Source organism: Nylanderia fulva, unplaced genomic scaffold (assembly GCF_048542155.1).
Source record: "Nylanderia fulva isolate GAGA-0341 unplaced genomic scaffold, ASM4854215v1 Scaffold2, whole genome shotgun sequence".
In the NCBI taxonomy this organism is placed as follows: Eukaryota; Metazoa; Arthropoda; class Insecta; order Hymenoptera; family Formicidae; genus Nylanderia; species Nylanderia fulva.
In genome coordinates this window covers 8,147,040-8,161,112 of record NW_028190263.1, presented here as the reverse complement: position 1 = coordinate 8,161,112, position 14,073 = coordinate 8,147,040, and the positions used below count along the sequence as shown (strand labels likewise).

General features: G+C 30.2%; 2 protein-coding genes across 6 annotated transcripts; one reads left to right on the top strand and one right to left on the bottom strand.

Moving 5' to 3' along the window:
* Positions 1–937: 937 nt before the first annotated feature.
* Positions 938–4,363, top strand: NaPi-T (Na[+]-dependent inorganic phosphate cotransporter). Its single transcript, XM_029310411.2, has 8 exons — positions 938–1,355; positions 1,767–2,011; positions 2,144–2,377; positions 2,477–2,561; positions 2,645–2,750; positions 2,827–3,091; positions 3,171–3,545; positions 3,627–4,363. Exons 1-8 carry the CDS (start codon positions 1,346–1,348, stop codon positions 3,858–3,860), a joined length of 1,554 nt encoding a protein of 517 aa, XP_029166244.1. The 5' UTR covers positions 938–1,345; the 3' UTR covers positions 3,861–4,363.
* LOC114937063 (uncharacterized) lies at positions 4,018–14,048 on the bottom strand. Of its 5 annotated transcripts, none has more exons than XM_029310405.2 (13): positions 13,671–14,048; positions 13,201–13,365; positions 12,937–13,134; positions 12,444–12,563; positions 11,975–12,031; positions 10,486–10,597; positions 10,245–10,368; positions 10,019–10,154; positions 9,538–9,594; positions 8,591–8,716; positions 8,255–8,508; positions 7,993–8,183; positions 4,018–7,847 (listed from the first exon to the last, which is right to left on the bottom strand). In XM_029310405.2, the coding sequence occupies exons 1-13, from the start codon at positions 13,684–13,686 to the stop codon at positions 7,547–7,549; spliced, it is 1,857 nt and encodes a 618-aa protein (XP_029166238.2). In that variant the 5' UTR covers positions 13,687–14,048; the 3' UTR covers positions 4,018–7,546. The 5 variants fall into 5 exon arrangements, with proteins under 5 accessions (XP_029166238.2, XP_029166239.2, XP_029166241.2 ...); XM_029310406.2 differs by having other exon boundaries at positions 13,201–13,362; positions 13,671–14,046; XM_029310408.2 differs by lacking the exon at positions 9,538–9,594 and having other exon boundaries at positions 13,671–14,046.
* Between the last annotated feature and the right edge of the window lie 25 nt (positions 14,049–14,073).

The window sequence follows — 14,073 nt, the reverse complement described above, 5'->3', positions numbered from 1 at the left end:
GAGAAAAAAATATATATATGTTTAAAAATAAATGAAAACTTTCTTTATTAAACGTGAACAAAATCAAAGTTAATAACTATTTCTATCATATATAAATATATTTTTTAAACTTTGAATTTAATAAAGAAATCTTAAGTGAAATCGATAAGATTTTTCTGCATCCTGATTCTTTTTTGAAAACTCATTTATATTAGTATATATAATGAAAATAAATTTAATTGCAATATAATATATATTGTATGCATAACAAATTAACTTGTCCCCATAATCAGAACGAAACAATATATTTGCTCACTTGCATTTATATCTCTACCACAGTTGTGTGTTAATGATTTATGTCTAGATAAATATCGGTTATAGCAGCTTCCATAAATTTTCAACAATCACACGATCTATTTGCAATGCCATTGAAAACGTCATTGTTTTGTGCGCAATTCAAATGTGATAATGAAAAGGATTGCATTTATTTGTTTATGATACATTCAGATGTATAGATCAGATGTCTTAATTATCAATATTTGCAATATAAGATCTCTCATAGATAGACTAGAAAAAATATATGAAACTATTACATATATATATATATATATATATATTATATGATAGAATAAAAATATATTCTTAAATATAATATTATTCAATCAATCATCAATAAATAACAAGGATAATAGATGTATTTTATGCTTATTTAAACTTAATTATTATTCAATTAATTTTTTTAATTGTTAAGAGACAGTGTGAAATAAAAATACACTAGCAAATTAGGGCTGTTATCTTTCAATCATCCAAAATATGCGCGTTATCACATCAAATATACACTAGATAAAGCATAAATAAATTATGTACCTGAATAAGACTTTTCGAACTTATTTAGAAGATGAAAATATCTCGTTAATATTACAAAATTGTCGTGTCATAAGGCTACACAGAATTTGAAAATTTTTCCATGAAACATAGAGTATCACTTGTCATGACTTCTGCGAGGGTAGAGGATCTCTGCATAGATTTTTGCGGTCCACACGATTCTACTCGAGGAACAGTCACGCAGTGTTCGCCGTGACACTAACTGATTAACATATACGTATAAGAGGTCAAGAAGGACTCATATTTGTCATAAAATAAATTAGTGTTATTCAAAATAAGAATTTATTTAAATATTTAATAAGAAAAATTGATATAACACGGAAATAAAATTAATTTCTATTCTTGACATCTCTTGTAACGAATTGCACACCTGAAATATTATTTATTTAATTGTATTGTAAGAAAATATTAAAAGTGATAAATTTTGTAATTTACAAGTGATTATGAATTAAACAGCCAATATTTTTTAAGACTAGAGAAAATGGGAAAAAGTAAGTACATTTAACAAAATTATGTATCTAATATACTTATAGAATATTGTTCGATAGAACTCTTTTACAATATCTTAATATTTAAATCCAATTATTGCAAAAAACTTGTGATATTCTTTTTATTTCGTATTTGAATATTATTATAGAATTCATCGAATATCAATTAAAGAATGTAAAAAATATTGCAAGTAATTTGCGGACATTATATGTATTATATATGTGTCTCTTTCAATTTAATTAATTCGGTAATATAATTAATTACATTCTCATGTACATTTTGTGCATATATAGTGGTTCTTTTGAAACCCGTTTTAAAAGAAAAAATAATATTAAAAATATTAAAGATAAAATAATAAATTGATTAATAAAATTCTCTGAAAAATAAAGATTTTCGTATTTTATTTGTTGCAGGTAAGGAATTGTTAACATGCCGGGATATTTTATGGGTCCTAGTCTTTATTGGCTTCGCCATGAATTATATGGTGCGATTAAACTTAAATCTTACTATAGTCGCAATGGTGGTACCATATCCGAAACCTGCAGCGGCTATACAATGCAATGTAGAAAATAATACATTACTCTGGATCAACGAAACGTCTGAGAATAATAACGTATCTTCCTCTTTCTCGATTACGACGTCGTCCGAAAATGTTACGGTATTTTGTAGATATATCCTTAAATATTATATTTTTTTATAAATAAAATTTACTCAATACATCTCTTTATAATGTCGAATTTTTCGGAGGTTTTTCTTCAATGTTTCGATATATTTCCGTAATTTTTTTTAGTATGAAGATCGATTCGCTTGGACCGAGTACGAACAGGGATTGGTGCTGGGTGCCTATTATTGGTTGCACTGGTTATCACAATTACCTGGTGGTCTCCTAGCTAGGCGATATGGCACGAAACTTGTATTCGGCTTAGCAAATTTATTGACATCTCTCTTAGGATTTCTCATTCCTTACGCCGCGTCGAATCTATATGGCTTGATAATTCTTCGAATGGTGCAAGGATTAATCACGGTAAGCTATACGTTCTGGCAAAAATTAGGAGGCAAATGATCGATTTTCAAAGTCTGCTTGTATATTCAAAAATATTATTAACGTCTGTTTTTATTTCAGGGTGTTACATGGCCCTCGATGCACAATATGACAGCGAAGTGGATTCCACCGAACGAGAGAAGCAGATTCGTTAGTGCTTATCTTGGTAAAGTGTAGACTATTTCCATGATAAGACCGAGGTGCAACAGGAAATAAATATTCACAAGCAAATTTGAAATTAATTTTCAGGAAGTTCCGTGGGAGCTGCAATTACTTATCCTCTGTGTGCAGCTGTCAGCAGTTTCTTCGGTTGGAGTGCAGCTTTCTATGTCACGTCTTTGCTAGGTGTAATGTGGTGAGTGTATCTAGAATATTTCCAACTTTACAAGATGTTTGCGGTTTCTCGCTGATTTATTCGTCATAAATCGCAGGTACTGCTCGTGGCATTATTTCGTATATGATTCACCGCAGCAGCATCCGCGAATCTCTGATGATGAGAAAAATTACATCATGGAAAACATCGCAAAGTCTGTCGACGACGAAGAGAAAAGGCAGATACCTTGGAAATCAATAATTCTGTCAAAGCCGATTTGGATCACCATTGCCGCACATTGGAGCACTGCTTGGGGTTTCTTGACGCTGATGACACAGGCACCGAGTTATTTCAACTTCATTCACGGTTGGAATATTAATGCTGTAAGTTATACGCGTATGAAATTTCATACAAAATTATTTCTTTTCGTATTGTTATATATAATCCTGATTATTTTTTCAGACTGGGATGCTGGCAGGAGCACCGCACTTACTCAGAATGATCTTCTCGTACTTATTTTCCATCATGAGCGATTGGCTGCTACGTACGGAGCGAATGAGCACGACGAATGTCAGAAAATTGGCCACCTTCGTTTGCACCGTTGTTCAAGGTATCCTCATCATGGGCATCGGATTTAGTGGATGTCATCCATTATTCGCGGTCATCTTCATGATGACTGGTACAGGAGTTAATGGTGCCATTTCCGCCTCCACGTTGACAAGCCTAGTCGATCTCAGTCCGAATTATGCCAGCATCCTCCTAGGATTCGCCAACATGATCATCGCATGGGCTGGTTTTATCTCGCCAGCAATCGTTGGTATACTAACGAATAATAACGTAAGTTTAATTTGCACATAGATTGTGTTTGCAAACATTGTATATTAAAATTTTGTTATAATATCGATTATTAATCTATAGCAAAGTGTGGGACAATGGCGTTTGGTCTTCCTGATTGCTGCTGTCAATTCGATAGTAGGTGGTATCATATATATATTGTTTGGAACTTCAAAGGAACAACCATGGAATCAGTACGCCAAATTAAATTTGAAAGAACAGGAAATGCAGCAACTGGCCCCGAAAGCCATAAAATCCGATAATACCACGGAGAATGTAAAAGATACTGAAAAAGCAAATTTTATCGAAGAAAGATAATACATTTGTAAGAAATATTGAAGGAACGGAGATAATTTTAATATATAGGTATATCAAAATTACTTCCATTCATATATATATTGGAACATGCACGGCAAACGATAGTTCAATAATGATAGAGCCGCCAAGGACAATATGTATTGATAAAGAGAATATATAACGATTGATCGTATATTTAATAATTAATATTAATAATAATACACATTCACACACATAACTTATTTTTGGAACATTTTGTCACAAAGAAATAAAGCAATGAAATATAGTGATATTACAATGTAAATAAATGTTAAATTATTTATACGCGCTAATTGTAAGACATATGTTATGACGTAAGTTATGACTTAGATGTGTTTCGACAGAAAACGCAAAATACGTTTTATTTAATTGAACTTATGTATATCGCATTATTCCGTCCCCGCACGTGCACAATATGTAAATTGTGGTGCACAAGTTCTATGTAGTAAAATAAAATCGATGAATAAAATATTAATTATTTTCTATTATGGCCAACACCACATTATTTCCTCTTACACAAAAAAAAGAATACCGGAATTATCACAGCTTCTTTTCTGCTGTGAAGCAGATTAAATACCAAGCCTTATCCTACTTCCTAGACAAACATATCGTGCGGCTCTTATGAAATATATTAGCATCATTCACGGACCTCGGACCATATATTATCATCACTCATGAAAGTATACAATGTTGTTAATTGTTGCGAGTGCACATCTCTCGTAAAAATCATGCAATTCAATATTGATATCTAAATCATTCTTTCGTAAAAATCATTTAATTCAATAGCAATATCTAAATTCTTATAATTGAGATTTTTGCACACTTTATAATTATAATAAATATTGTGAATTTATAATAAAGTACCAATTTTTTTTCATATCACTTTATATGTCGTAATCATATGTAATCATTATATGGGCACTTCCATTTCTTAATATCTAAGCTCGAATACCAAGGTCTTTGTTCCAGATTTTTGATAATAAATCTTCATGCTTATCGGAAGACTAATTTACGTACGTGACTTACAAAGCACACATTTTCTTCCGAAAGTCGCAAGGACTCGACGTTTCGATTTTTAATGACTTCAGTGATTATAATAAATTAAATATATAATTAAGTATTAACATAGCAAAATGCATATTTTGATATCTATAATGATCAATAAAATATATATTTTTTCATATAAAAATGACACAGTAAAATAAAAATTTAGAAACTTTAGAATTATATTAGCTTTTGCTAAATAAAAAAAACCTGAAAAATGTCAACAATTCAATATACGTATTTTAAATGTTTCTAACTCTGTAAATTAAATTATTAAGATGCTATACATTAAAGAAGCTATATGGAAAATTCAAAGTTTATATAAATAATTTAGTAAATCATAAAATATTAACGTTATTCATTAAATAAAGAATAGTTCATTAATAAAAAATAACATTTTCTTAGAAGAGATATGAACTAAGCAGTCACATAATAATTGATATATTATATTAGCTACTTATAATCTATCGTAATCTAATAATAAGTAGTAAATATAAATACATGTAGAAAAAACACAGTTGTACGACTAGTATTGAAAGCACGTATGTAATAATAACGCAAATACGAATGTGCGATTGGAAGCTCGAAGCTTTTAAGCTTCGGTTGACAAGGGAATTTTATCAAACGTACGTAAAATTAACATTAGGCCTAAAATAGGAATCTGTCATCAGATAAGTTAATTAATTTAATATTTTATAATATAAACTTGCGCGCGCATATGTGCGAGTTTATATATATTATATATATTACTTTATTTCTGTATATATATATAAATTCTATACACGTATCTCTCTGTATATGTATATATATCATAATCATTCTCTACATTTGATAGAACTTCAAATGTGTGCTTCTACGCAACAAGTGACTTTTTGTCTCGTTTCGTATTGATTTTAGGTCCTCCTACCACTTATAATACTTGTCAATGTTCTTCTTACATATAAGCAAATAAACCTCTTCGAAATAGATTTTATATATGCTTAAACATTTTTTTAATTTGCACAACGCGGCACATGAAGTATATAGACGGAATATTAAATTATTTTCATAGCAAAAAAATATAAATAAAATAAGTATAAATATTTTACTTGTGCAGTTTAAAGACGTTTTTAGTTGGAATCAATCGTGTTTTTGTAATTTTTATGTTATTCTTGATTTCCACTAAACTTTTAAGGTTTCTTTTATCATTAACAACATTTATACATATATGCTTCATATGTATATTTTTATATTTTTTCTCTTACTCTTTAAGTTCATATCCTCAAATTCGATATTTAGATATTAAATATTTCTATACACTACCCTGTTATTTTTTAAATGCAGAATTTCTTGATTACATGAAAATTGTACGAGAAAATTTGATCTAGTTCAAAAAATTTGTCTCGAAAATGTTCGCGAAGATAGTATTCAAGATTCAGATTTTACAAGGGCAGTGAATTTAATAAGTATGAACACGTTGGCACATTTTAAGAAAAAGTTTTGTTACATGTCCCATCGTAATCTGAGATTTCAGAAAAAAATATTTATGATTCTCGTAGATGTGTACTGTGAATATAGAATGAATATCTGTGTTGTTGAAAACGTCAATATATATATATATATATGTATATACTCTGACAAACATGTAGTATAATTCCAGCAATATTGTAACGATAATTTGATTCTGATTTGATAAATACTGTTAAATATACTTTCAGTTTCCTGTTGCCTCTATCACATCTATTTCTAGAACAGTTTGTTTAATAATTTGTTTAATTAGTATTCTATCTCATTTGGACTTGGTGCAATTGGTTGATGATTTTAATCATAGCAAGTACGAATGCAACATGTAGCTATTCTATACGATTAAGTTAAACTGAATTACTACTAAATTTTTTTAATTGGCTACCTTGAAAATATAAATTAGCATCCTTCATCTCATTTAAACCTATTGAAATTGTTTCATTATTTAAATTATAGCAAATATAAATGTAACTATCTTGCTAAATTAAATTAAATAGAGACACTAAATTCATCATTTATCTAGAAAATGATTTTCTTCAAAGCGTCATTGATTTGGTGTTCAAGTCGAAAATATGGATGTGTTCACATAACACACATCATTTAACATGTATATCTAATATAATTGTACACGTTTATCCTCACTAAGAACCAATATGAAATCATCTCATTTCATAATTCATTATGCGACAACTATAGTAAATAATAATGGCACTATTCTGTTTTTAACATATCAAAAAACGGAAGCAATAAATGACTAATGTGACAGTCGAATATTCTCGATATTCTTGGGAATGCTTGACTAATTTCGTTTATAATATAGTCAATAATGTGACTATAGGAAGATATTAAAAAAATACTGTCAATTAAATATTTGTAAAAATGGTACTAATCTAAAAAAAATCTATAGAAGATTTGAACAGCGCGTGAAGTATTCTACAGAATAATTGTTGCGAAATCTATCTACTTTTACGAGTGATGAATCTATCAAAGTTCACCGACTGCTTATTACTTTTGTGTACTTTGTGCAATACCTATCAGTCGTTTTGATTTTAAACTTTATCATTCATTCTATGAAAAATTATACGTGTTATACTATATAAAATCTATATGAAAGAGTGACATTAATCATTGGTCGGTGGATCCATAGCGCAGATTATAGCTTTCATTACACTGGCTGCCGTTAATGACGCGTAAGGCTGCCATTCTTTGATTCGGGTACCATCTTTGTAGTCGGCAATTCCGCGAATTACGACGAAATTTTCGCGGCAATTACCTAAAATACTCTCCACCACGGCATCCATTTCCGCGTCAAATGCGAGCGCACCGAATCGACTTGCAAACTTTTGCCTAAGTTGATCGTCTCGTGCGATTTGTCGACCAGATGCCACCGGTGCTAGATGAATTCGAGAATATCCGTCAGTTCTGTAATAATAATATTAATATATAGTTATAAATATAAATCTAAATTGTAAGAAGGCGTTAATATATAGTTATATATCAAAATATGTATTTATTTATATGGTTGAAACAAATTAATATTAATAATTAATTAATAATTAACAATTACCTTTTTTTATTCATGGAATCCTGTGGTGCAATTGGATGGGATACTTCGATAACATCCCTTTCCCCAATAACCATATATAATTTATCGGATTCCGGTGGTGGTGCATTAAAGTCATGTTCCGACTGATTGATCAGATTCTCCAAACCTTCCTTCGTATACGTCTGCCACGGCGGAAATGTTTCGTTTTCAGCCTACGGAAAAAAAATATTTTCAACAAACAAGTATATATAAGTAAAATTCATATAAATATCAATTAAATGACCTCTTTTTTAAGAGTCGCCGCGATTTCTTGAAGACCAAGATTTGGCGGGCAATATTCTTTGTTCTCGAAATGATAATTCCCATTTTCGTTCATCTTGGCACTTTCGCAATAAATATACGTATACTTGTTGTTGTACGGTGTTGGATGCGATACCACTACGTCACCTAGTCTTACGTGTTTATTGTAATCCGTGTAATGAGGAACACCACCACCGACTCCGACGAGAAAGACAAAATCCACCTTTTGGAACGTACCTATATATACATGCGAATAAGATTATAACAACATGTGCAATAAAATTGGAAAAAACTTAAGAAAAAGAAATAATATACATACCTAACAATCTAGTAGTAGTATTGCCAGCTGCAGTCATTGCTTCTCTAGTATGGCCCACCGTTGGCAATTTAGTGCATACAATCCTATGTGCACCGATATTGCCCAAAGTATATACGTTTGATTCCCCTATAACAAACATTAGCTATTTATTTTTAATATTCTTATGTATCTTAAAATTTATGTTTTCATATGTTCTTGATTTGCGTATAATACATTGTGCGTTGTGCGGCTATCGACAAAGTAGAACGGAACCTGTGTCATTTGTGATAATAAAATAGATAACAATTCATTCTATATAGACGTATTTTCCAAATAGTAGTGGATATAATAAAAATAATTATAAAAATCTATTCAAAAATCTGTTTAATTCTATTGAAAAGTTAAACTTCCTTGTTGAGATGTCGAATACACTTTAGAATGTATTACACAGTTATTGAGAGAATATGAATATTCTATTAAAATTTTTAAGGGGTGTTTTGAAAAGTACTATTAATAATAATAAAAAAGAAATAAAAAATAAATATTCTTCTTTACTATAATATATGGAATATTTGAAGAAATAAAAAAATTTTTAAATAAAAATATTAACTGTACATATGATAAAATTCACGAGAAAATATAATGTATCCTTTAAAATGAACGTAATAATGAATATAAAATATGAGTAAAAGCTTAACAAAAACACCTGACATAAAACAAACATAAAGCTGTACAAAAACATTTTGTGTTAATAATATTAAATATTCATAATGGAAATTATTATGATAAAAATTAGAAAATGACTAACATAACACGTTAAATGGATTTATAGCATGAAAGAAACACTGTGTTTCAAATGTACATGGTATAGCACCACGGCCCCGCATTGTTCTTCGGTCGCAAGCAATTGGCAAGCTATGAAATGACATTAAAATAACGATAGAGATTTTTGTTATAAACTACGTTACCAAAACGGCATATCACTCGCGGAACTCCATCTGTTGTATCTGGTGTGTTTGCGGTACCTAAAGTTTCATGCATAGTGAAATATACATACATTCCCAATATCGAGAATTTGCCGCCGATTAATAGATCATGTAAATTATTATATTTGGGCATGAGAAGAAGCGAAAGAGAAAAGTATGAGCATATAACCAGAAAGAGAGAAATTCATTAGAAATAATTCAATTAAAATGTTTGAAAAACGATTATATGCAATTAAACACATGTGGAAATAAAAGCAAAAGAGTCAATAAATTATTTTTCTAGTATTTTTTAAAAATTCAATTACCAACTATTTTTGTCTCATAAGAATAGAATAGGAATTAGTTTACACATTTTATAATTATTATTCAGATCTGTCGCAAGTGTTATAGTTTTAGAATTAATTTTTATGTGTAATATAAGATAAATATTAAAATAGAAATGGTAAATAGTAGAAAATCTTACCAACAGTAGTGTAGCGAACAAAAGTTTCTTTGTTTTCAATCATTGAATCCACAGCAAGTTTCTCACAATATTGAGCAGTAATGATAGCTATGGTAGGTTGTTTTGCACTTGCCATTGTTGGCATCTGTTTTACTACCTAAAATTAAATTTTAACAATGTTAAGATGCATGTGAGTTTATGAAAAAAATTGATTAAATAATTATATATCTCATAATAAATAAATTACTTGGACTTGAGTATCTTCATGGACGACACGTGTGTAAGCTCCATGATCCATTGCTTTGATAAGTCCTTTTTCTTGAAGTTCTTTTAATTTAGCCTCTACGTCTGATGATTCCCATCCATGTTCCCTAAAATATTTAAAAAAACTCATTTGTTATACAAGTTTATAATAAAAATAATTACATATAATTCTCTTTAAATATATTACTTTCTTAATCTAAATTCTATTTCATACAAGTACTTACTTTGCTATGTCAACCACAGTCACTGGATTCGGATAGGCAGACTCAATAAGCTCCAGAACTTTTTCTACTGTTAGCTCAATTACTTGACCCATGATGGCTTCGTCGGCAGATACTTTTAATTAAAAAAAAAAGAGAAGAAAAAATTATTTAATCATGTAAATGAATTAATGGGATTGGGTAAGTTTGTCAAATTTTAAAGCTGCATGTATGCCTATTGTAAATAATAATATAGTTAATAGCATCGAGACAAGAATAACAGCACTCCATATGCAAGTTAAATTTTCTGCCATGTAGATGAGAGAGTGTAGATGAGTCTATAAATTTGTATATTAAGTAACTTCTAATTTGTCAATGTAAAAATATATGAGAGTTTCGAAATATGTGTCGTACAGCTATATATAGTGCACAGTTTAACTAAAGTTTTTTTTTCTATAACTAGAGTCGAGCTAGAACCGTTAGTGAAGAATACAGCTAATGTGTATGTGTGTATCTTGAACACATATATGTATATGGTATCTAATGATCATGATTAGAAGGTTCGTGCTCTACATGGATGCATCTCCTTATAGAATGAGAACTAAAGTGGCAATGTTATTGGTACTGTGTAGTACACTAATGGATAATCAATTAGTAGTAATTAGAATTTAGGGAAAATGAAAATAATGTGAGTTTTTAAAATATGTATGTAATGACACGTGCATATATACTTTTGATGCTAGATGAGTATCCTTATTTAAAATCAATAGATGAAACATCACATTGTCCGAGAAATAACATTTTAATTAAAATAATCTATATTCAAACAGCTGATATTTATTGTATAATGTTAAGTTATTTGTGTATGGTAAGTTGTGTATTTTATTTAATGAATAACAGTTTTATATGTCTATAACCATGCGGTGTGATAGGGTACATATGCACCATGTAGGGAAATATGATATTCAGGTCAAGTCAAGTGGTTAAGTGGGATGTTTTTTACACTCTAATTAATGTATTCTCTAGTGATTGATCGTTCAGTTAAACAGATCGGAAAATCTTTTTACATCATCAAAGTATCATTATATAATGTATTATTATATAATGAATACTTTATAAGCTCGTATAACATGTTTTACTTCGATTTTAATCGAGATGATAAAAATGCATCGTTTTATTTTTCTTGAACTGCTGAATGGAATATCATTATATAAAAATCAATATAATGCAAATCACTAGGTGAATTGTGTTAAGCCAATATTGTTATGGTTACCGGATTATATTGTGCCAAGCAATATATATTATATATATATTCATCAGCTATATATGTTCTTTTTACTATAAATTATATTGAAAAAATTCACAACTATTTTGTCTCAAATAATTATTGTGTTATAAGAAACTTTATTATGTGTATCAGTTTTGTTTGGATTATTAGCCTGTGTATGAGAAAAAAAGAGAATAAACATCAATAAAATGTGACAAAAATGCTGAAATTTTTTCTTTCTCGAACCTGATGTCCATATAACTTTCTCAGAGAGAGGAAGTGTGAATAGTAAGTGACCAGTAGCTGTGAATAATAGAAATTATGTATGAAATAGATGTTCACGCTTAATACAATGTAATTGTGAGCACAAAATGCACATGGATAAACTCTGATTTAAATTACATAATGGATATATGTCACTGAGAGTTTTAGTCAAGTGTGCATTTCCTTTTGAGTTCAGCTGCAATGTGCACTTGAGACACGTTGCTCCAATATCTTTCAATAAGGAACCATTAAGCACAATCAAGTTTAATCAAATAACCGTTAACCCTTCTCTCATATAGACTTTTTATTTTATTAGCCAAAAGAAGATTGTACTCGAAAATGAGAATGTACGATGTACGTAAAATGTATAACTAAATCTATTCATATTCCATAATATATGCAGATATCTATGTAATACATATTAAATAAGAAGAAATAATTATTTACTCACATGGTCTGGTTGGAAGTGTGACTGGTTCTTCCAGTTGTCTCAATTCTACTTCCAGTTTTTTAATACTGGGATATTTATGTTGCATCAATTTCATTATCTTTTTTATAAATCCCACATAATCTAGAGAAGAAGAAACAAAGAATGAGGGAGAGATTAGTTAATATCATAGAAATATATAGAGAACAAAGAAAAATAAAATTTAGTTTTTTATTTAATGCAATAAAATTAAAAATATGCAAAAGATTAATTAATATTAGTGATTTTCTAAATGCTAAATTTAATGTTTCTTCTTAAATATCATATAAGAATTGAGATCCAAATTTATTTTCCTGTTCTCAACAATTTAAAATTAGATCTTAGTTCATGTGTTCTTAGAGCAACAGAGAAATATTATTCATTCATATTTCTCAATTGGATTGGATATAGTTGGTTTCAAATAGTTCCAAGAAATGTATATGTGATATCAATCAATGTGTATCATATTACAATTTACCTCTAGGAAACTCTTGCGGAGTGACAAGTTCCCTGAAAAATTCTTGTGCGATGCTTGGCTGTTCTGTTTCGGAGAGTGTATTGGTGAACCAGAATTGAAGAGTTCTTTGTTCTTGTGTGTGCTTTCCAGTTTGTGCACTCACCAGGAACACTCTGAATTGTAGGCAAAGTTGGGCAGGGCATACTTCTCCATTGGTCACTGTAAGTTTGATATTTTATTACAATCTGTCAAATGTCATCAACTGGAGATTAAATAAAGACATACCAGCCGCAGCCTGTTTGTTGATGACAATTCCTTTGTGATCGCCACCAGCAACATGAACATTGCTCTCGTTTCCATTCTCTGCCGGAGGCTCCAAGGTTTGCCTTTCTATTATCAGTGTTGTGGAATTCGAAGTCTTGCATTTTGGTGTCATTACAATGTGCTCTGCTTAAAGGAAATGAAAAAACGTGTCCACAAAATGCTTATCTTATCGCGCACGATAAAATTGGCTCTCATTATAAATATATTGCGATTTCTCCAAAAATTACATTTTTACTAATTCTTTAGCATTTTTAAATAATTCAATTCGGGGTAAAGAATGACAGCTGTTTGCAAGATTGCGTCGAGGAATTTTTCAACGTAAAAATTTTCATTGATTTTAAAACGAAAACAATTTTCTGAATGTTTTTTTTCTATGCATGTTTCCCCCGTCTCCGAGTATACATTAAAAAAAAATCCGTTTCGTGACTTACCAGTTTTTTCACCCATCTTTGCAACGTAATTTCTCTCAGGCTGTTTGTGACACACTGCTATATTGTTCTCTCGCAAAAGTGATAGGACAGGGAGAGGGAAGGCGCAGTGAACTAGAACACTTTGAATAGGTATACAATAAAATTATATTCTCTACCCGCTTAGAACGACGGACAGCCGCTGACTGTCACTACTTCTTACGGTTACTAGTGACGACATCGTGAATCGACGCTGGCGCCTGTGAAGTCAGCAGCCGATGCGTCATCCCTGGCCATCCCTTCCTTTTCTCTTTCGCACGTTGAACGATTTGTGCTGTCTCGCCCTACCCTATTCTAAATTTATCACAATGCAGCTTACTGCGGAATGTCGATAGAAATTAATGAAAAGAGGAATGCACATTAATGG